Source organism: Euwallacea fornicatus, chromosome 32 (assembly GCF_040115645.1).
Source record: "Euwallacea fornicatus isolate EFF26 chromosome 32, ASM4011564v1, whole genome shotgun sequence".
In the NCBI taxonomy this organism is placed as follows: Eukaryota; Metazoa; Arthropoda; class Insecta; order Coleoptera; family Curculionidae; genus Euwallacea; species Euwallacea fornicatus.
Genome location: NC_089572.1, coordinates 754,026 through 777,606, shown reverse-complemented (window position 1 = coordinate 777,606; position 23,581 = coordinate 754,026). Strand labels below are relative to the sequence as shown.

Genomic DNA, 23,581 nt, shown 5'->3' with positions numbered 1-23,581 from the left:
ATAATATTATAACAATTGAATCAATATACAACCCTCCTTGTTCGAAATATAATTAAAAATTAAAAATTATACAGGGTGTTTCTTAACTACGTGTAAAAAATTTAAAGGCGTAATTCTCGACTGATTTTGAGTCAAAAATGTCTAATAAACATATGTCCGCAAATGTCTTGTTTCCAAGATACAGGGTGTTGACTGAAAGACGTTGAAAAAGGTTTTAAAGGTTTCTAAAGGTTTGGTGGTATTTACGAACTTGTTTATTGTTAGTTTTTTTTTGCTACTTCCACTACTATAAACAAGATAGTCAGTGTTATTTTGGTGTTTTACTCTCTAAAGTGAAAGAATTCAGTTCTGTGTCCCAAAAATCAGATTATACCTCAGTTTTGAAAATTTTTCAAATGCCTAATTACACTAATCAAGAAATGGCCAATATGGTTTTTGTTTACGGCCTTGCTGATGGTGAGTGTTTGGCAGCGAGGCGCATTTACATGGAAAGGTTTCCAAACCACCAAGCTCCCAACCACCAAACCTTTAAAAACCTCTTTCAACGTCTTTGCGATACAGGATCTCTTATGAAAACTCCAGGAGGAGGAAAGCCAATAACACGTCGAACACCAGAAGTGGAGGAAGAAATCTTAAGACGTATTGAAGAAAACCCCGGAACCCCCGGAATTGTCTTTTCTAAAATTCAAACACCCAAATTGAGTCATTTTGGAAATAAAATCTCTTTTTCTTGTCACATTTCAACACCCTGTGTCTTGGAAACAAGGCATCTGCGGACATATGTTTATTAGACATTTTTGACTCAAAATCAGTCGAAGATTACGCCTTTAAATTTTTTACACGTAGTTAGGAAACACCCTGTATACTCCACAAAAGTCTACATATAGTGAATCCCAAAAATATTCGGACGCGCTCTTTTTACAGATTTCACGAGTCCTAATTAAACATATTAGTTGTTTTTTCAATTTTTTTACGTTAGAAACGTCTCTATCAACCTTCTATTTAGGGGTCTGCATGAAAATGAAATGCGATATCATAATAGTTTATATTGAAATTTCAAGAAATAATCTAGAGAACCATTAAACGGGTCACAAAAATATTCGGACGGTAATAACTAACATATAACTACTATATCTATGTATAATTGATTTAAAGATGTATAATTAACCTAATTAATTAATTTAGTATTTTGTATGGCCAACTTTCGCTTCAACTACACTTTTCAAACGTTTAGGCATAGAAGATACAATTTTTCTTAAATAATTTAAATTAATTTTATTCCATTCTTCTCGCAACCTGGTTTTTAATATTGTTTTTGATATAATTTCATGTTTTCCAAGTTGTTTTTCCAAATAATGCCATACATTTTCTATCGGGTTAAGTCTGGAGATAGGGGGGGTAAGAACTTTAGGACAATTGTACGACAGCCATTCACGAACAATATGAGCGGTATGTTTTGGATCATTGTCTTGGTATAGCTCGAACGAATTTAATATGCTCATGTTTTCCGCACTTTTCCGTAAATTTTGTCTTAGAATATTTAAATATGCATTTTTGTCCATAATACCATCAATGAAAACTAATTCACCAACTCCTAGTGATGATATACACCCCCAAACTAAAACTGAACCTCCTCCGCGTTTTACTGTAGGACAAAGATGTTGTCTCTGTAGTTCTGCATTTGCTTTCCTCCATATCATTTTGACGTCTGTCTGAGCCAAAAATATTAAATTTTGATTCATCACAAAAAATTACATCATTCCAATAATTGTCTGGTTTGGAAATGAATTCTTTAGCAAAATTGATTCGTACTTTTACATTTTTACTGCTAAGCCATGGTTTTTTTCTGCATACCCTTCCGTGATATCCATGGCTTCTGATAGACCGACGAATGGTTTCAGTACTAACTATTTTATTGGAATGATTTTCCAATAGGGTCTTCAATTTTGGAGCACTAACTTTAGGGTTTTTCTTAATGGTTCTCATTATGAAGCGGTTGTCCCTATCATTTAACAATTTTGGTCGACCTGTTTGTTTTTTTTGAAGTATTCTATCTTCATTTTTATAACGTTTTACAATGTCTCCAACTGTGCTCTTACTTAATTGGAGCATTTCCCCAATCTTTTTATAGGAATTACCTTTTTCATAATGAAATATTACTAATTGCCTTTTATCAAAACTAACATTACTTTTGTTTGGTACCCGACCCATGATGGATATTATTTCTAATTTTACTCTGCGATATCTGTATTTAGCAAGCAACAAATGCATGCAAATGCGTAAGAATTCTTTTTTTGCTATGAATAATTTTGTTGTGTGTGTCGTCTGAATATTTTTGGGACCCGTTCATGGTTCTCTAGACTTTTTCTTGAAATTTCAATATAAACTATTATGATTTCGCATTCTTTTTTTATGCAGACCGCTAAATAGATGGTTGATAAAGACATTTCTAACGTAAAAAAAATAAAAAAATAACTAATAAGTTTAATTAGGACACGTGAAATCTGTAAAAAGAGCGCGTCCGAATATTTTTGGGATTCACTGTACACCTATAAATTTTACTCTAACTCGTAAATGAAAAAGTTTATATTCTTCGTTTAATTATGTAATTATAGCATTTAATTCACAATACAATATTATAACAATTAAATCAATATACAACCCTCCTTTTTCGAAATACAGTTACTCACACAATTGAGTATACACCTCTGATTTTATCAAATAAAGGTCTATTTTTTCAATTTAAACAGCTTTTGGAATAACATATCTCTCTCTCTATAATTGATACAACTTCAACAACAGTATATTTAAAAAAAGAAATTGCAAAAAATCAATTTAACATCGTATTTTAAATATTTTATGAAATCAAAGCGAAATACGATGACACAAAATAAGAATAACATAAAATAAAAAAGATACACCGCTTAATAATAATGAATTTCTAAGGATAATTTTGTTTAATAATGGGTTGCAAATCCCTGAGCATCAATTACGGCCTTTAGACGATCTGGCATAGATGCTACCAAATTTTTCGTAACGAAAGACGAGATGTTTTCCCATACATCAATAATATCTTGTTTGAGTTGGAAGATATTTAAAGATTGTTTTTTTTTAAGGGTCCTTTTCATATCCATCCACAAATTTTCTATGGGATTGATATCTGGTGATTGTGGGGGTGGGTTTACTAATCGAGGAACGTTGTATATTAGCCACTGCTTAACTATAGCCGCAGTGTGTTTGGGATCGTTGTCTTGGTAAAAGTAGTAACATCGAGGCATTTTTAATTTTTCAGCTGAACGACGCAAATTATTTTTTAAAATTTCTAGGTATCTCTCCTTATTCATAATGCCGTCGATGAATTCCAAACTCCCAGTTCCTTCAGTTCCCATAAAACCCCACAATAGTACATTACCACCTCCGTGTTTTATAGTAGGAACGGTGAGCTCTGTTTTGAAGGCTTTCTCCAGACATTTTGACGACCATCTGAGCCAAATAAATTGATTTTGGTCTCATCGGAAAATATTACGCTGTTCCAAAACGATACATCACAATTAACATATTTTTTGGCAAATTCCAATCTTTTAAGACGATTTCGTTTGGAAATGAAGGGTTTCTTACGTGCAATTCTACCATGAAAATTGTTGTTCCGAAGTACTCTTCGTATTGTTTCATTGGACGTCGTCCGATGTATTCTTTCCTCGACCTCCTGACGTAGTTGTGCAACACTTCTTTTAGGATTTCCTTTAACTTGTCGCAATATAAAACGCTCATCTTGAGAACTCAGGATCCTTTTCCTTCCTCTTCCAGGTTTATTTTCGATTGTTCCTTCATACCTGTACCGATTAATAATCTTCTGTATTCTGGAATGGTTTTTGTCAATTTTCCTATTTCACGAAACGATTTTCCTTGGCAATACCACTTTATAATTTGCTTTCTCATATCAATTGATATTTCGCTTCGAACACGTGCCATTTTTGTTTAAGATGATTTACTAATGCAAGTAACTACAGAAAAGAACTGACATATAAAACCAAGAATTCCTAAGTGCGTAAACAACTTTTTTTTTCTAAATTTCGTAGATATTTTATAGATTATTTGCAGGCGTGTCTTTAATTTTTTGTCATCGTAATTCGCTTTGATTTCTTAAAATATTCAAAATCCGTTGTAAAAGTGCTTGTTTGAAATTTCTTTTTTTAATATAATGTTGTTGACATTGTAAGACTTATTTAGATGCAGAATCGGCATTCAAAAAGTCGGTTAAAATTTGAAAATTAGAACCATATTTGATAAATTCAGAGGTGTATACTCAATTATGTGAGTAACTGTATAATTAAAAACTAAAAATATATACTCCACAAAAGTCTACATACATTTGTATTTATTATCAATAATAATTAATATTTTTTGTCTAATATTTCGTGGGTCCACCATTAACATCAAGGACTGCTTTAAGACGTCTTGGCATTGAAAAGACCAGGTTTTGCGTTACTTCTGGCGGTATTTCTGACCAGGATGTTTCTACCGCTGTCTTTAACGATTCTCTATTGCCGATATGGAATTTTCTTATTCTTCTCTCCAACTCATCCCACAGATGCTCGATAGGGTTCGAGTCCGGCGACTGAGGTGGTGAATTCGGTTGTTTTGGGACATTATATAAAATCCATTCTCGCGCAACTATAGCTGTATGCTTGGGATCATTATCCTGTTGGAAAATCCATCGATCGTCAAGCCCCAGTTGTCTTACTGACGGAATCGAATTGCCTTGAAGTATATTCAGATAATGTCTGTGGTTCATTGTGCCTTCAACAAAAACCAATTTTCCTACCCCAGCCGCCGCCATTGAGCCCCAAACCGTTACGCTGCCCCCTCCATGTTTTATCGTTGGCACCAAATTTTTAGGGTTCAGTTCTTGGCTCACTTTTCGCCACACTTTGCCCTTACCATCACATCCGAAAATATTAAACTTACTCTCATCCGTAAATAAAACTGTTTCCCAAAAGTCTAAATCCTTGTTTAAATGTTCATTGGCGTGCTCCAGTCTTTTCTTCCATGATAGCCATGTGAATGTAATACTCGTCTCATCGTTTCACTATGCACGATTTTCCCGGTGGTACTTTCGATAGCTGCTGTGAGCTTTGGGGCACTTGATTGGGGTTCTGAACGAATTTTTCGTATGAGCACTCGAATGTCTCTTTTACTTAGTTTCTTTGGGCGTCCTGATCTTGCTTTATTAAGAATGGTTCCCCGATTTTCATAGTTCCTAACTATGGTTTGGACAGTACTTCGAGCACTTACGACAGTAGCTGTTTCTCCGAAGGATTTTTTTCCATTTCGCAATTTAGCCACTAAACTTCGGATGGATGCTGAAATTTCTCTTCTCCCCATGATTTTAGCGTTAAGATGTTGGCACGTTCAATACAATATGGCTTTATTTGGATTTATTTCTAACACAAAATGCCCACTTTACGTTTATTTTAGTTCCGGCTAACTGATAAAGGTGTGTTCGGACTTCTTGCATGTTGTAAATCATTGCCCATCTCCCGTTGTAAATCACGGCCAAGGGAAGGAATACCCTTTGTTGGAAAGGAGACACATGGGTCCGCGTGTACCTTTTACAAGTGGACAACGGCTAGGAAACATCTGTGCTGCACATGGGGTGCAGATGACTAAGGATCAGGGAGAGAGGCAATGGTGATATACTGCAAGATGGCAGAACACCCTTGGCAAGTGATCAAAACGGGCGCGCTTGATATCCCTCGGGGATTTTTTGTTATCACTGTCTTAGTTGTTATCTTCGTTACTTGTTAAAATAAATACGTTAAAATCCATCACAACTGAGCAGTTAATTCCTCACGCGTACGTGACTCACCACCTCTATTTACCACTGAGCATTTCGAGATGATATGAGGAGAGTCATCACTATATCCTACAAGGTGCACAAGAAAGGGGAAAACAAACAACAATTCCAAGCGTATGTAGACTTTAGCGGAGTAAACATTTTTTTATTTAATTATTATCTCGAATTGGAATAATACTTTTTTTTGTTATGATAATACATTGTTGTAAAGTACTTTTCGTCCATAATTAAACAAAGAAGTTATACTTAATCATTTATTACTTATGACCAATTATGGCGCTGTATGTAGACTTTTGTGACTGACTGTATATGACTGCCCTGGGACTTGTATGGCGCCGCTGCAAAAATCGCTCACAAGAGCCGCTCGTCTTTGAGGTCTCATAATTGAAATTACATAATCCTTAAGTCGCACGCATCTGTATGTGAGTTAAGTTTCTTCACTCATTGCCATCTTTGTTCGCATACAAAACGATAATGGTAGCATTGCTCCATTCATACAGGATTTCCGCAGGTTCAAATATACCATAATCTACCAAAACAAACAGCTATTCTTAACAATGACTGATAAGCGTGGCTATTAAGATAAGTGCGATGATCAAGTCCAGATTAATCGAAGTTTGACGATTCATTTCTTCAAACCTGCTGTTCCTTTAATTACTTATGGCGAAACGAGTTATACCTCGTGTATCTACACGTGTATGTTTTGTATAGAAACTGTTTTGAAATTGGCTATTCTTCGAATAGGTTTCAAAATAAAGGATTTGAAGATTTAGGTTCTAGTCATCGATATATTCTCCCACAAAATGATTAGCAGGAGACCGCAATTTCTTTTGTTTATGCTCCGTCATTAAAGCAAGATTATCATGTAAAGGTACGTATGTGCATGGGGAGTGGTTCCATAATCATACATTGGACTTCTCGTGCCTTGTTGGCACTCCTAAACCCATTCGACCAGCTTGAGATTCTTCGGTTAACAATCCTGTGATACTACATTGTACTTTCTCATAATTTATTCACATTGTTTCTGCACATTGAATTTGATTTAACTGGTTTTTGCTCCGGTATCGAACAGTAGAAAGTGTGATCGCTGGCTTATTTATTGTGGCAGAGGTCACTTCCCGATGTATGCATGTTTGCCAGACAATAATTGTCGTTTTTAATAATATATCCGTTAGATTTTGGCTTTTTGTCCCTTATCAGTGACGGTGAGTGAAAGAGAGTGTAAAGTGAAAGTGGATTTAGAGCAGAATGATACAAACAACGGCGAGATAAAATGAAATGAATGGAATTGCTTGCATTACCTCGGGATGTTGGTTCGTTCACAAGTCCGCTTTCTTTGCAAATATCATTGGAACTGTTACATCACGATACGTGAATAAATTACGTTTTGCCGCTTTCGGACATTGACTTATTTTACTCAAAAACCGCGTATGCTCGAAACATCGCAAGAAGCTCATTACTCGCGATCGTTACTCAAAGCCCACCTCGGATTAGGTTCTTATAATGTCATCTCACCTATTAGTTCCGCTCAAGATCCGTTTTGCACCTAGAACGTTGTAACATTGATTTTGCGGATTATTCTTCTCCTTTGCGATTGAATCAAATGATAAAACATCGATCACAGCTCTCTTCACGCTTAGTAATGTTAAAAAATTGTCTAAGACGCCGCCTGGCTGGTCACGGAGGTGCTCAAAAAAACAGTTTTACGATTACCATATTTTATAACTTTTCACTGCGTTTCTGAGTGATAATTTTCCTCTAACTACATCTTGATGGTGCAAATGGGCGCAGTCAGCCGAATCGATTTTGATTAAACCTTGGAAGTTATTGTTTTTAATTTAATTACACGCAACTTTAACCACTTAGTAGTTTCTCATAATCAAGAAATGTGATTTGTTGCAGAGTCCAGAGGCGTGGGTTTCAGTTCACAATCTGCAGTCTCAAGGAGGTGGAATCCTAGATCCAGACGACAGGCTGAGCGACGTAGCAGACGATAGAGAGCAGATTTTAGCGAGTTTTGAAGACGGGGATGGATCGCATGTCCATCATGGTGGAGGAGACGGAGCCAGTGGGAGCTCGGTCGGGACTGGAAGTCCCGATATTTTCCATGTAAGTTTTAATGTAATGAAAACCAAACCCTAATATTCAAAGAAGGGTAAACTAGAAATTAATTTCTTGTCCAAACAACGTTAAAAGGCATTGAAAAAATGTTTCGTTTTAGACATTGTCATTTATTCGCATCTTTTATCATATTTTGATGGTTGCGGGGAAAAAACTCGCATGTTGTATTCGTATATTGCAGTGAGCCTGAAAACACTTCATGCGATTTGAAAAGACACTCTAGTTCCATCCATGTCCAAAGAAATATTGTAGGTACACATATGCTCATAAAAAAGTAGTGGCAACTTCGATATACTAAATGACACACCCTGTACATTATATCATTTTTAGGTACCCAATTTCCTTTTGATTATTCTTGCTTAATAATTCATATATCTGTCTTTAGCGGTTTTCGATATATGAATTAATATTTTTATTTTTCGTATTCAAAATAAAGTCCTGAGAAAACCCTTGTTACAACCCGATTTAAATTCACAAAAAGAGAAACTTTGAAAAGTATTTCGGTGAGATCCCCGGTTCTGTCCCATGTAGGAGAAGTGAGGTTAATTCGTACAGGGTGACTTAAAATTAACAAGTTTACGGTTGGGCATTAAAATTGCCTAATTTATGCTTTTATTTTTACTAAAACACACTGTGTATCAGCAAATGTATTAAAAGACAATTAAATTTCCTTTGAAAGAATATATCATGTCTCCATGCTTTGATCGTCACATTTCACTAATGACTGCTGTTTTGTGTATCGTCTCTAAATGTGAAATTCCTGTGACATTTTTGCCGAAAATGACTCGAACGCTATGTGCAATTGCAAATACACACTTGTAAATGTTGTTAACGTGTGACGTTTTTCATGAAAAAAGCTTTGAGAACAAATTACTTACACCTCGCCTGTCAGTATTACTGGCGTCCCTGAGTTATCCCCAATTTCTCTCGAAAAAGTATCAACTTGTGAGTGAGGAGTGAAAATGTAAAAAATATTCAAAGAGTTTGTGCAGGGATGAAGGTTAATTAAATAGAAACGTAATGTGTGTTCAGGATTCTGCTCGGTTAATAATATGTATGTAGGTGAAAATCGCACTTTCAAAATTCGATTTTATTTAACAGTATGGGAAATATCCTATCATTTAAGTTTGGGTCTCTGAAGACGCACGATCACCCTGCAGCGTTTCTAGACGGAGCTCAAATTGAATAAATATGAAATTTTCGTATACAACGAGTTTAGCTGATTGTTTCTGAGACACTTTGTATAGAATCCATTGACAAATCCAATAATAAATCCCTCTCCAAGCGATTTATCTCATATTTAAGTATATTATGATGAATCGTTTGGAAATTACACTCCTTAGGATGTTTTGAGTGTAATAAATGAATGATTTAGTACAAAAGGTTTAATTGTTTTGTAAAATCATTTACACCACAATAATACTGCGCAACAAGATTCTTATTACTGATGCTACAAAAGCCAACAATTTCCAAAGAAAAATGTCATTGGAAAGCAGAGTCCTAAGAAAGAAAAATAGGGCTTATTTTTTACCTTTATCTTTAATAGAAAATAGAAGATCCCTACTTAAAAATCCCTTTTTATAAATGACGAAAATATCTATTATTTTGCTAAACAAAAGACTCCTAATCATAAGAATGATTAGACTGGCAGTAAAGCGTTCGTCCACAAAATCACTTACTTTGGTATAATATATGAGTTGGTCATGATTATCAATTGAGCTTCTGTCCATTCCAGGATGGAGACCACAAGTACGGCCCGACGTATCCTCGAACTGATATCGAAGTGACGGGAGAACAAATCGCTTCCGGGGTTCCTAGTTTGCAAGTTCGAAGAGGCAGCGAACCTACACTGAACCAACTTCCTGTTGGACCTCCCGCTCCTTCGGAGCATAATAAGCGATGGAGTGCTGCACCTCTTATTTTAGAAGCTCCAACTACTTCCACTCACCCCGCTTCCGATTGGCGGGATGACAGCAGAGAGGATGAAGATCCAGGGTTCAAGAGGATTGCTCGAGATGGTAGCAATCGGCTGTCCATGCAGTTTTTGGGTGATGCAAATGGATATCGATGGGCTGAAGCAGCGGAGCGCCTTGCGAACACGAAGTCTCACACGAGTACATCTTTGCCTCGAGAAACTAGGCGAAAGGAACCTTTAGGACAGGCGAACAGCAGCCCTACTTCATGGCCTTCGGAGAGAACCGAATTTATTGTGATAAGGAATCAACCTGGACCTCTTGGTAAGGTTATTTACGTGCCTTCCTTTATGATATTCATTACAGTTTTTTAGGTATTCATGTGGTACCTGACTATGATGGTTCTGGTAAAGATAGAGGGTTACTGGTGCAAGGAATAGAACCCGGCGGTAGAATAGATAGGGACGGAAGACTGGCTATTTATGATAGAATTATAGAAATCAATGGACAGAATTTAATTAACATCCCGTTTCAAAGGGTGCAAGAAATATTTAAGCTATCGCTTATATCTCCAGAGTTAAGACTGAAAGTAGTTAAGACTTCCGGTTTGGAGGGTTTACGGAGACCCCCTGCACCGATTTATCCTAGTTATCAGGATAAAGAGAATAATGGAATGGTGGAAGGGGAGCAGAAACGTGAGCAAAATTATATTTACACTTCTTCGGTTTTTACGTAATATTTTAAACGTTCCAGAGAGTACAAATACTAAAATTGCGACGGTGTCCCCAACGAAGAAAGTTCCTGCTATTTCAAAGAACTTGAAAGGGCTGTTGACGGCTAACACTAGGAAAATCGGGAGGAAAATTGAAATTGAACTGGTTAAAGGGCCCAGAGGGCTTGGGTTTAGCATCACCACTAGAGATAATCCTGCAGGAGGAAACTGTCCTATTTACATTAAAAATATAATTCCAGAAGTGAGTGGACTTTGGTATCGATACTTGCATTACCTACACATAAGCACATAAAGTGTACGAGAATAAATAAATAATCTTGCAATTAAAAAAAAAATCTTTTCATGGATAGAATCACCGACTGAATCCAACAATGTTAAAAATTATAAACAAGTCCATTAAAAAATTTGTCAGAACAGTGTGCGTGAATTTTTTAAATTCGAATTTGTCGATTTGCCCTCGATTTTAAGAATGCTTGATCTGGTTGGACACGATTCATGTGTGAAACATTGAATTATTTTTCAATGTAGGGTGCCGCGGTGGAGGACGGTAGACTGAAAATTGGAGACAGACTTTTGCAAGTCAACGAGGACGAAATGACAGGCAAAAGTCAGTCGGAAGCAGTGGCCATATTGCGAAAAGTTCCTGCGGGAAGCAAAGTCAAAATCGTGGTGTCCAGACAAGAAGATGTTTTGGTTAATAATGGACTCCCCCGAGTTATTGTAAGTTCCAGCTGTATTAACTTACATAATTCTGTTGAATTTTAATTTGTATCATGCATGTTGTGAGTCAACAGCTTGAATGTGCCAATTTTGCACTTAAAAAATTCAGGGTATTGAAGAGTCCGATGAAAGGGAAGCAGTTCTCGTGCCAAGCACATTTCACACCAACGGTAATCATCAAGACATTCCGCCCAATATTCCTCCGCTGCCACAGAGTCATCTACTGCAAAACAGGTCGCCCGAAAAGCCGCTGGGATCTGTAGCGAAAATCATCTCCCAATTCCAAGAGGCTGCAATCCTGAATAATGTAATTTATTTCAATATCTGTCTCTGTCTTTAGTCCTTTATTGTATGTTTTCACGTAGTTCGTACGCATGCTTTTAGCTTTCCTGACTAATATAGTGCCCTCTATACTAAAGCGTTTATCACCAGCCGTTTTAATGTTCTTCATGCAAAACTATGTACCATTGACGAATAAATTAAATTATGATCATTTTCAGCCCCCTGAAAAGAGCGACAGTACGATGGTCTTTCCATGGAAGCATCGAGAAATCCTCACTTTCAACATCCCAGTTCATGATTCAGAAAAAGCCGGACTTGGTATCAGCGTTAAAGGCAAAACTAGCGAATCTGGTTAGTTTCCATTTTATTGTATGTCGCTGAAGGCATAGTAAAGAGCGGCAAAAAATAAGTATTCTCTTTTCATTTTTTAACTGAAAAAACTTAACAAAATACTAATTTTATCTTTTACTGTGTCTGTCATATCAGGGACCTTATATAAAATATGGTTACCCAAAAATGCAATTTGTAGTATTTCAGTATTTTTTATGAATAAAGGGATACACATTTGCAAGAATACACATCATTTATATGAATATAAAGACTTGTTATATTTCGTTATTCACAATTCATTAAAAACAAAATTTATATTTATATTTCACTGTGAAAAAAGTTGTGTTTTGTTTAGTTTCTTCCTATTTTTGAAAATTAAATCTGTCCTCCCCCTAGCAGTGATTCTCTAATGTCTAATTAGAAAGCGACAATTGTCGATTAACAACTAACTTGCAGATGAATTGATTTTCAATATGAAGTTAAAACTTAACCATCGATTGAATTAAGAACAACTCCATAAAATGTCGCCTCAAATAAAATACAGATAGTTAACCTTGACAATAAATAAGTTCAAATACGGTTTTAGCTTGACATTAAAGAACCCGCCCTTATTATTGTAACTAGTTGACAAATATGATAAATGCAGGTGACTTGGGGATCTTCATTAAAAGCGTCATCAACGGTGGCGCAGCCTCAAGAGACAAAAGACTGAGAACCAATGATCAGTTGCTCAACGTAAATGGAATATCGCTGTTGCAGCAATCGAACAGTGATGCCATGGAAACGTTGAGGAAAGCAATGTTGCATACTGAGGGCCCTGTGCCTGGAAATATCACGTTGACTATAGCAAGAAGAGCATCGTCTCCTGGGTCTTCAAGAAATAGATCAAACGAAAGTCTGTTGAATGCGTCGCAAACTTCACAGGTGAAAAAGTTGCTCTTTTTCATTGTAATTTTGTCCTTTTATTAATGAAATACAGGGTGTCCTCGAATTACGTGGCCAAAATAATACCGCAGATTGTTTGAGTAAAAATAAGTCGATTTAACTAAACTTCCCTCAGTCCAAAAGTTGATAATTATGGAGCTACAGGGTGTTAAAGTTGAAAAAAAAAATTACATTTTCTTTAATATCTTTCGATTTCTTTGAGTTAATTTCACGAAATTTCATATTTGAGGGTGTGTTAGGATACGAAATTCAAATTTATTAACGATTTAGTTGTTTCTTCTAGGGGGCGCCACAAGCGACCATTAGGACACATTTAAATCTCTGTAACTTTTTCGTGCCACGGTGTATATTATTTTGGTATTTAAAAACCTTTTTCCCTACCTTTTATACTTAGAAAAGGTATACTTTATTGACGTCGCTAGAAGCAACGGTTTTGGAGAAAAACGCATAATTCTAATGCGCGTCCAGAATCTGCATGCCTAGGTTCAAACTTGCCATTTTCGCGGAGACGCCTTTCAATATTAACAAAAGTTTTCCGATTTGGAATTCTACGGAAAGGATATTTTTCCTTGTAAACTCGTACACTTTTTTGACTATTACAACGGCAAAGTCCATAAACTAACAGCATATCCACCATTTCAGAATAAGTGAATTTATTGGCCATACTTATGGATATTTACAGGAACAAGAAGCGAAACTGACAAGAAAAACTGAGGGCTAAATAAAAAAACTGACATTTGAGAAACAAATTCAAGTGTTAAAATGTCAATTAAAAACATAGCCAACTGAGTTATTTACTTAAAAGCGCCAACGCAAATATGCAGCGCATTAGAATTATGCGTTTTTCTCCAAAACCGTTGCTTCTAGCAAAGTCAATAAAGTATACCTTTTCTAAGTATAAAAAGTAGGGAAAAAGGTTTTTAAATACCAAAATAATATACACCGTGGCACGAAAAAGTTACAGAGATTTAAATGTGTCCTAATGGTCGCTTGTGGCGCCCCCTAGAAGAAACAACTAAATCGTTAATAAATTTGAATTTCGTATCCTAAAACACCCTCAAATATGAAATTTCGTGAAATTAACTCAAAGAAATCGAAAAATATTAAAGAAAATGTGATTTTTTTTTCAACTTTAACACCCTGTAGCTCCATAATTATCAACTTTTGGACTGAGGGAAGTTTAGTTAAATCGACTTATTTTTACTCAAACAATCTGCGGTATTATTTTGGCCACGTAATTCGAGGACACCCTGTATATACTATTATTGACTATAGAAATTTTTTGGTGATTAACTCTAATTCATTCTTTAGGAACTGTGCAACTCACAAGAATTATCTAGCGAACGATCGGGCGAGAATTCTAACTCTAATACGTCCAATGGATCAACCAATACTATTATCTATAACCCGCATCATAATGCAGTTATTCCAAGTCAATTAAGTCCAATGCAGACTTGGAATCCTGTTTTAGAGAGATTGACTGGTAAATATTCTCATAACTTGTATTAAAAAGATTCTAACAGCATTAAGGCAACAAGCAAAATATGAAATTACACCTGGCGTAAAACGCATACCTTTTTCCAACAGTTTATTTACAATTGCAGGAAAACAACAACTGCGTAACGAAAGTTATTATAAAGCGACGCACGACACTTGGAGCAGCAGCATGTTGGCGAACCATAGTTCATTTGTGCACCCTATCAACACAACCGTCAACATCAATAATTCTGAGCCAGTTTTAATCGAGGACGAGTATGGATCTAGAGTCATTCCTATGCACAATCAACAGCAGTGAGTTGTAATTTATTATTAAGTATGTTGAAAGTTGTAGTCCGCTTAGACGAGAACCAGAAACTATAGTATAATTTCAATTAGCCGATTAATTGCGAAGCAGTAGGTCTTAAAATGGATTTTTTGTGTCAGTTTTTCTTTTACAAATGTCGAGAAGGAGGCAAAAATCTCCCCTTCAAGTGCCAATCACCTTTGCGATTAGATTGAAAACGAATATTGTGGCATCTCTTAGTGAAACATAATTATCTGTTAAATCTTTAGTTTTATCCTTAAAATAAGTCTAGCCTTTAATTGCGCCAATGTGCACTGTTAACATATTCAGTTTTGATGTAGGGTGGCCGTCCACATACAAAATCGACTGATTAGCAACACATCCGATAGTAGAAAGGACCATGAACCTGATGGCAAAGCAAGTTTAGCGGTAAGTGCAGCGGATAAAAGTGCGGAATCGGCGTCGCAGACTACATTACAAAGTACTGATGCCACCTACGCCAGTCAGTTGAGTTTGGAAAATCCGCGAGGTTTTTCAAGGTAGAAAATGATATTTTAAAAATTTACAAAAAATATTGATGAAATATGTTATTTTATAGAGACGCTTTCGGCCGACAAAGTATGTCTGAGAAACGGCATGCAACGTTAGACGCTAAAAGTACAGACACCTATCAGAGAACGAAGAAAATGCGAGAGGAAAGGATTAAGAAGCAAAGTAAGGCTAGAATGTTTCAAAATTATATTTTAAATGTTTAACTAAGCACTAGATTTCGCAAACATTGAAAAAATTTGGCGTGTGCGAGAATCTTCATATTTTTACCCCCTATTCAAGCCAAGCAACCGATCCTGGATAAATGATTCTCCTTTTTTTTATTACCCTCATATTTTATGTTCAAATTTTCATGTTTTTGTTTAGTTTTGCTAACATTTTGTGTTCAGTTGTTAATAACCATAATGCTAGAATTGTGCCTAATGTTTATGTTTCATTTCCATTTAACAGCTAATATAGTACGAGTTGGCTCGGTGGAATCAGTCATAAGCGTGAATCGATCATCCGAACATCCTGAGTGTAAGCATTTTTTCGTTGTTAAACTGTTCACCTTTAATTATTACCTCAATGCTATAAATCATTTGTTGAGCTATTGCCGGGTTTAATTATAAAAAGGTGATCTTGTAGATGCTGACAAGTTAACTGAACTAGGACCCTCCCTTGGTATGAAAAAATCATCAAGCTTAGAGTCATTGCAAACTATGGTGCAGGAGGTAAAGACATATCAAATAAAGCCTTGTCATAGTCCTAATTGAATTTTTTTTCTGCCTAGATTCAAATGCAAGAAGAAGGTGATCCTGCATATAGCTATAGAGGCCCCTCTGGGGGTTTAAAGGTAATTCGTGGTAAAGGCTGCGAAGAGAGTTTTAGAGCTGCAGTGGTGGATCCAAATCACAGAAGTGAAATGGGTTTGTATTTGTAAGCTTTCAGTTCCAACCGTCTTTTATGTAATATATGGTTTAGGTGCGAAAAAGCATTGGCTCTTAGATGGTCCTGTTGAAGAAAGGGAAATCGATGGTTTCTCCAATGTCAGAGGAGGGCCCAGGCAATCGTCGTTAAATGCCGCATTAGATGGGAAAAATAAAGCCATAAAAAAGAAACCAGGGATATTTAAAGGCATTGGTTCCATGTTTAGGTAAGTTATTAAACTAATTGCTATAGACTTCCTTATTATTTAAAATAACTGTAAGTGACGTTCTTGGGATATAAACAGGTTTGGGAAACATCGTAAGATAGATATGGTAGAACCTGTTCAACAATATCAACAGAAAACGGAGTTCGACAATAATGCCAATATGTCTCAATATTCACAACAATCACAGCACTCACAAAGTTCACAGAATCAACAACAGAATGAGGACAATCAGAGTCACCATTCTCATAGTTCTCATAATACTGAAAATAGCCAATCTCAGAGACAAATTCAACATGGTAAGTTGATTACAAGCTTTCAGTCGCCTTTTACTGAATCTTGATCCTTATTTATCGCTAGGTGACAGACCTCAAGAACAAAATCCAATTGCATCCAGTCATAACCAAAGCAACAATTATCAGCAACAACGAGATCAACAAATCCAAAGAGAACCCATTTATCAAAGACATGGCTATATCCATCGTCACCCTGAACAGGTGCAGGTATACACAAACCATGCAAACCATTATTAATATCTACTACAAATTATTCTTTAATAGGTCATTCCTGAAAATACTATCATTCCACCGGTAAAATACAGACAAAGCTCCGATCACAGGCGGAATGATCGCGATTTCGTACGACAACGGCAACATAGACATACTTATTTCTTGTCAGATGACAGAGACAGTCTTTATGACCGACAACCACAAAACCAAAATAGAGAATCTCAGTATGGTGAATTCGGACGACCAGGTAGTAGATCGGGGATAACTGAACAAACTGCGGGAGTGCCTGCTTTCACCCACCACGTCAATTACAACGAACTTCAAATGCACATTAGGTAATGATTAATATTAACGTGTAATGTTTAAAATGTTTGAATGGATATTGTATGAAATACTGTGCCTAACATGACTGCATGACAGGGGAGCCACACCTGAAATTTTCCCTTATCTTCCGATCTCTAGGTATTTAAATTTGTCTCTAAATAATATATTTCCTATTTAACGGGCAAACAGCTTCTGTTTGTTATTTATTCAACTGTTTTATGTCTGCATAAAAAGTATGTTTGCGATTATGTTCTAACCCGAAACCGTTACCATATATGTGTATTGTTTCTCGTAGCCGCAAAGAGTCGTTGTCTGACAGTCAGATAGTGCAGATGCGTCTGCAGGTACAACAGCAAAGGTTAAAGGTGGAGGAAGAGAGGTACGCACCACAGTGATTTTCTATTGGAGTTGTGTGCATAGATCATAACGCACTTTCGATTGATTATTTAGATTTGATTCCCCCTGGTGATGGTTTTGTATTGCTTCTTAACAACTATCTTAATATTGTTTGGCGTGTGTTGCTTTTTCATTGATGGTAGATTGGTATAGATTAAGCTACAAGCATACAATTTGGGTATAATATATAAAAGTTTACCAAATAATCTATAAATTTTTATAAAATGTATTTCATCAAGTGTGGGACACCTTGTTTAGTTGTGTTTAGGCTTTATTTTGAAACGAGGATTCTGCTGGTGTTTCCTCAGTGAATGTGTGCATTTGTAGAACTCGACGTTTTCATGATTCGCTTCAATCTCGATTTCCATTGCTGTATTTTCTACTACTACTTCCAAATATATAGCAATAAAAAATATAATCTTTAAAGCATTTAAAGATATTCGTTCGTCCTAGATATGTAGTAGAAACGCATGAGAATTCCTCTAACGTAGTAATCTGTGTAGTCCCGATTTAACAAATTAGTGTCCATCTGTTAAGCTTGCTTTCCTATGCAGGTTTACTTCTTAGGACACTATGCGTGCCAGTAGGAAGTGCTAGGTACAGAGTGGCCGGAATTTAAGGCTTATCATTGACCTCTGGACGGCCGTAATAAGCACCAAAATGGTGCAGTTTGTGTCTGAATAAAATGCTATTCTCAAATATTGATATTACCATTTTATTCAAAAATTTTTCCTCGATTACTATCTTTTCCAAAGTACTACCAAATATGAGCCTTGAATTTTGACTATCCTGTATAGTACAGTTTGTAAAAAAAGATGCATAAGTAGATGATTATCTGTTTTATTAAAACTGCTGAATAAAGAAACCTAGTAAACATAATTCCCGTACTTGCATTTACTTATTTGAAAACTGTAAGGTTCTTTTTTCTTTGACCACGTTTGTAAAGGCACTACCTAAAATTGTATCTAAATGTTTTCAGTCGGAAGCAACACCAGTACCACTCTCAGCGCCAGCCAAAGCCGGAAAATCAACTTCGTCCCGCATCGAACTATTACGAGTACGAAACCGTCCAATCAGTTTTAAATAGCCGACAAATACGTCAAATAACTCCGCAAATACATTCCAACCCAAATTCCAATCAACCACCTATTTCCCATAATATTAACGTTTATGCCCATCAGGACATCAATTCAAATTCCCGGCCAAACCTAACAAATCAACAAAGTAGGCAACAAGTTAACCCTAGGAGTAATAATGTGATGGGTAGACAGGGGTCTCAACCTCACAGGGGCCCCTTTGTGACGCAGGTCACTATAGGGGACCATCAGAAGAACGGGACGAAAGTATGATTAGTTCAATTTTGGTTTACACAGAACTGATTTTAATTAAGGACGATTTTTATTTACAGTATTGATTAACCAAGAATGGATTTATTAATGTGCATGCTGACAACTTTATCTAGGGTCCATTTCAATGTTTCCGTATCAACGTCAACAGTATCCTAGTCAAGACATTTTTCCATGACAATCTAGGGAGGGTCTAACGTATTTGAAGCAATAAAAATTTTGTCCTGGTAACAAATACCAGTGTTTTTAAAAACTATGTTAGGACCTGCACTATTTTACTAATGTCTTGAATTTCTGTGGAATTAATTTGGTGGCGTTGTGAGGATCTAAACAAAAGCTTTTGATCCAATTTTCGATTAAGCGTATTTTGATTTTTAATTTGAATTAAAAATGTGATTGTATTGACTAATTAAAGCTAAGAAGTATTATGTTGAAAAGCAGTTGTGGTATATCAAGTACCTAATTCTATTCATTCCATTTTCCTTACAAATTGTATAATTTTTTAAGCAAAATGATGTGCTCATCGATTTAATTATATTTTTAGGCTTTTGCCATAACTTTTTTAATATTTTTGATGTATATACGTGCCTATGTAAATAAGATAGGTACGATATTTTACTTCCTGTATTACATTTTTATCATGTGTAAATAACTAAAAAAAGTGTATAATTTTATAGTGTATATAATCGAGTCTTTACGATTCATCGTAAATCAACAAAATATTCTTATACAATACAAAAACGCGTTTTATTTTAAGAGATTTTTTATCGTATTTTTCCCAGTGCCATTAAATTGATTCTCCCTAATTAAGTACCGCTTACATTTTTAAAAATTAAATCGAATATTGAACGTATCATTTAGGAAACATCATGAGACATTAATAATTTTTTCTTTGAACAGAGTGTTGTCGATTTAATTGTTTGTGAAACAACAAATCTACACGTCAATCTTCGTAACAAAAACCGCGAAAAACCAACATTAAATACATTGATATCCTTTATTAGGATTCGATATTGTAACAATTAATTCAACGCAGATTTTTTGATTTCGACTTTTTTTTTTTTTTTTCTTATGTGGCCACTGTACCCTTTTCTGGACAAAATAATAATTACATAATTTCTAACCTTATCGAGTGACGTGGCTGAATACTAAGCTTCATTTTCCCCAAGTACTTTGATACCCAATCTATCAATTCGTATAAATTGTGGGTGGTTCTCTCAAAAATAATGTATTATTTCAGTCCAAATAAGTGCATCAGTACATGATTCAAGGCAAGAAAATGCTAAAAAGTACTTGCTAGCACCACTATTTACAAAAAATTTACGTTAATACAGGATTTCCGATAGTCTTAAAAATAAATCTTTTTCGTGTGGCATGACGCGCTAGAATTTATAGAAATTAAAAATAACAGTTGCTGTGTAATTGAGAGTTTTAGCACAGAAGTTATGCCCGAAAATCGGGCATTTTGAGATATTTATGTCTGGCTGAACGGAACATTTCTGTAATATTAGAAACATGTCTTATTAATTCCTTGAAATAAGGAATACACTATAAAAGTAAATACACTGACTTTCAAAAAAACCGCAACACCAAGAAAAACGCATTGTATGTATTTGAAATTTTGGTATGATTTTAGACTTCTAAAGAAAAAAAAATGATAAAAATTTCAAGTTCGTATTTTAATGCGATATGAAGTTTTTCTTTACTTTTTTATCTGTGACGATCGTTCTTTTTGCAAATTTTTTTACAGGCGGATAGCGATGAAGGTACTATCGTTAGTACCATATTGAATGTGTGGTAGTGCAAAATGCCTCGTGTACGCTAAAATGCAGTTTATCGGCAGCTAATTCCCTTCGAAAGGGGAAGAATTGTTGGTATGCATGAGGCAGGTTTACCTTGCCGCGAAATTGCACGTAGATTGGATCGAAACGCATCAACAGTGCTAAGAGCTTGGAGAGATTGGTCAAACGAAGGGTCAGTAAATCGTCATCGTGGTAGTGGCCGTCCAAGAATGACGAACCGACGCGAAGACCGGCGACTTCGTCGTTTAGCGACAGGCGCCCCGTTTCAAACAATTCCGTCTCTTGGTCCTACCTGGGTAGCCACCCTAAATCGAAGGGTCTCCCTTAGTAAGATGTATCGCAGAATTCGAAGTTTTGGACTAAATTCATATCGATCTATGGGTCGGCTTCCATTATCACGAAACCACAGGGTGGCCCGACTGGAGTGGTGTCGTCTGGAGGGCAATGGGTGGATGAGTGGAGAAGAATCGTGTCCAGTAATGAGAGCCGATTTTGTTTATGGCGATCTGGTCGACGGTTACGTGTTAGAAGGCGCAGAGGAGAGCGATTAAATTTGGACTTTTTGGAAAGGCGTCATTCTGGTTTAACACCAGGTGTCATGGTTTGGGGTGACATCCAGTATGGTAGTCGATCTCCTCTTGTTTTCATTTATGATAGATTAAATGCTAAGAGGTACATTAATAGTGTCTTAGAACCGGTTCTTGTACCACACATGCACGACCATCCTGGAAGCACATTTCAACAAGATAATGCGCGACCACATGTAGCCAACGATACTTTGAGGTATTTGGAAGCTGAAAATTTGGATACTTTGCCTTGGCCAGCTCGGTCTCCAGATTTGTCCCCAATAGAGCATGTATGGGATATAATGGGTCGGAGACTACAACGTGTAGCTCGCCCTCCAGAGACCATAGATGAACTCCGCGAGCAGGTGCAGATTGCCTGGGATACGATACCACAGGAATTTAATTCTAAGAATGCCACGTCGCTTACAGGAATGTGTTAATTTAAGAGGAGATACCACCCATTATTAAATTATTATTAAATTTGTTCACTTATTCACAATAATTTTCTTTTGATATTTTGATCGTTTTCATCTATTACCCAACGTAATGCCAGAACTTCAAACGTGTACGATGTGTTCTTCTTGGTGTTGCGGTTTTTTTGAAAGTCAGTGTAGTTTTAACTATATTTTGGTTTCTTGCTCATTTGGTGGACGTTATCTGATCAAAGAAAGTTGCATGTACCAATCCAATCACACATAACCTTACAAATAATAAAACGAATGTTTATACATTTTTACTTGGATGCCGCAAGAGTTTGAAGACCATATTTTAGTCTTTAAACAGCCACTTTGGAAGATTTGCGGAAATTTGTTAAGTAATACATATTGTATTGGATTACTAAAGCAAACATTACAATGAGTTTTCAAACACGAGTCACAATAGCCATAATATTATTAGCTTCCTTTGAAGTATCACCAATCAGTAACCAACATGAGAAGAAACAAACGCAAAAGGATGAACAATTTGTTGCGACAAATGAATGGAAAGAAATTAAACCTGGTAAGTACCTCTATGATATCAAGTGATCACCTGATATTTATATTTGCAATTTTTAGGCCAAAAAGTTCCCTCAGGTCTTCACTATAGAATTAACCTTTCCACTGGAAAAAAGGAGGCTAAAACCATCTCTGAGACAGATCAATTGCAGCATGAACAGGATGCAAAAGGATTTACATTAGTAGAAGAGAGTAATGATTTAAGCGATCGAACTAACACTGATGACTTAGAACAACTACTGAAAAGTGTAGATAAGAAAAATCCAGAAAAAGACATGCCAAAACAATTTCGCTCTCTCGATGAGATTAAACAGGAATTGGATGAAATTAATCTTTCCCCAAAGAGTGACATAGAACTATTACAAGAACTATTCCATAAATATGAAGAGCAGGAAAAAAAGAAAAGTAGAGATGAAAATGTGGTACTGGATATCTTACACAACATGAAATTTTTGAGTCATCAAATTGATAATGGAAATGAGTTTTATAAAATGGGTGGTTTTACTAAAATCATCTATAAGGAATTGAATTCAACCAGCGCTCAAATAAAGCAGGAATCCCTGAAACTGTTCTCGGCTTTAGCACAAAACAACCCAAAAGTGAAAGTACACATTTTGGAAACAGGTGGCATAATTACTCTTTTGAGGATTTTAAATTTAGAGAAAGCAGAGAGTGTGAAAAAAAGTGCTTTGACAGCTCTTAGCTGCACTCTTAGGACATTCCCATATGCACAAAACAAATTTATAGAAATTGGAGGATTAAAAATATTTACTGAACTATTTGTGAGTGAAGATTCTGTAAAACTTAAATTGAATATTGTGACTCTTTTAAATGATCTCATTGTGGAAAGGCAGGAAGACAATGCTAATTTTGAGCATCATGAATTTATGGATATTGAGAGTGCTTTGTATGATTTGAATTGGTGTAGTTTTTTAAATGAACTGTTACGTGATCTGGTAGTTGTTGATATAAATGACTTTGATTCAATAGAGAAGTGTTTACTGGCAATGGCATCACTCTCTCATAAATGCAAGCATTCTTATAATAGAGAACTAATTTCGAAATTGCACCAGGAATACCTGCTTTTAAGAGAAGTAAATACTGAAGAAAACTACACAGAAAATTATTTCCATTATTTAGAAAATTTAACATTGAGTCTCCTTGAAACTATGGGAAATACTATCAAAAAGGAAAAATGGAAAGAAGAGCTATAAATAAGACTGAACCCTTTATTGAAAAACTTATTAAAAATATATTTATTTTCTCGTTTATAGCTGT

The 23,581-nt window shown here is 35.8% G+C and overlaps 2 protein-coding genes across 5 annotated transcripts in view; both read left to right on the top strand.

Moving 5' to 3' along the window:
- The window catches only part of baz (bazooka), a 42,126-nt gene extending 22,426 nt beyond the window's left edge, over positions 1 to 19,700 (top strand). For 2 of the 4 annotated variants that reach the window (XM_066299083.1, XM_066299080.1), the window contains exons 2-23: positions 7,760 to 7,966; positions 9,714 to 10,215; positions 10,266 to 10,586; positions 10,645 to 10,865; positions 11,153 to 11,344; positions 11,454 to 11,651; positions 11,845 to 11,977; positions 12,603 to 12,880; positions 14,213 to 14,384; positions 14,506 to 14,692; positions 15,026 to 15,223; positions 15,283 to 15,398; positions 15,684 to 15,752; positions 15,861 to 15,946; positions 16,006 to 16,141; positions 16,197 to 16,368; positions 16,447 to 16,664; positions 16,726 to 16,868; positions 16,926 to 17,209; positions 17,494 to 17,577; positions 18,574 to 18,937; positions 19,003 to 19,700. In XM_066299083.1, coding sequence (XP_066155180.1) covers positions 7,760 to 7,966; positions 9,714 to 10,215; positions 10,266 to 10,586; positions 10,645 to 10,865; positions 11,153 to 11,344; positions 11,454 to 11,651; positions 11,845 to 11,977; positions 12,603 to 12,880; positions 14,213 to 14,384; positions 14,506 to 14,692; positions 15,026 to 15,223; positions 15,283 to 15,398; positions 15,684 to 15,752; positions 15,861 to 15,946; positions 16,006 to 16,141; positions 16,197 to 16,368; positions 16,447 to 16,664; positions 16,726 to 16,868; positions 16,926 to 17,209; positions 17,494 to 17,577; positions 18,574 to 18,937; positions 19,003 to 19,008 — 4,287 coding nt within the window. In that variant the 3' untranslated portion in view covers positions 19,009 to 19,700. The remainder of the gene's footprint in view (positions 1 to 7,759; positions 7,967 to 9,713; positions 10,216 to 10,265; positions 10,587 to 10,644; positions 10,866 to 11,152; positions 11,345 to 11,453; positions 11,652 to 11,844; positions 11,978 to 12,602; positions 12,881 to 14,212; positions 14,385 to 14,505; positions 14,693 to 15,025; positions 15,224 to 15,282; positions 15,399 to 15,683; positions 15,753 to 15,860; positions 15,947 to 16,005; positions 16,142 to 16,196; positions 16,369 to 16,446; positions 16,665 to 16,725; positions 16,869 to 16,925; positions 17,210 to 17,493; positions 17,578 to 18,573; positions 18,938 to 19,002) is intronic. The other 2 variants (XM_066299084.1, XM_066299082.1) reach the window with 2 other exon arrangements.
- A 2,229-nt stretch (positions 19,701 to 21,929) lies between these two features.
- Positions 21,930 to 23,572, top strand: Sil1 (Sil1 nucleotide exchange factor). The gene is made up of 2 exons (XM_066299131.1): positions 21,930 to 22,307; positions 22,364 to 23,572. Exons 1-2 carry the CDS (start codon positions 22,163 to 22,165, stop codon positions 23,515 to 23,517), a joined length of 1,299 nt encoding a protein of 432 aa, XP_066155228.1. The 5' UTR covers positions 21,930 to 22,162; the 3' UTR covers positions 23,518 to 23,572.
- The last annotated feature ends 9 nt before the right edge of the window (positions 23,573 to 23,581 follow it).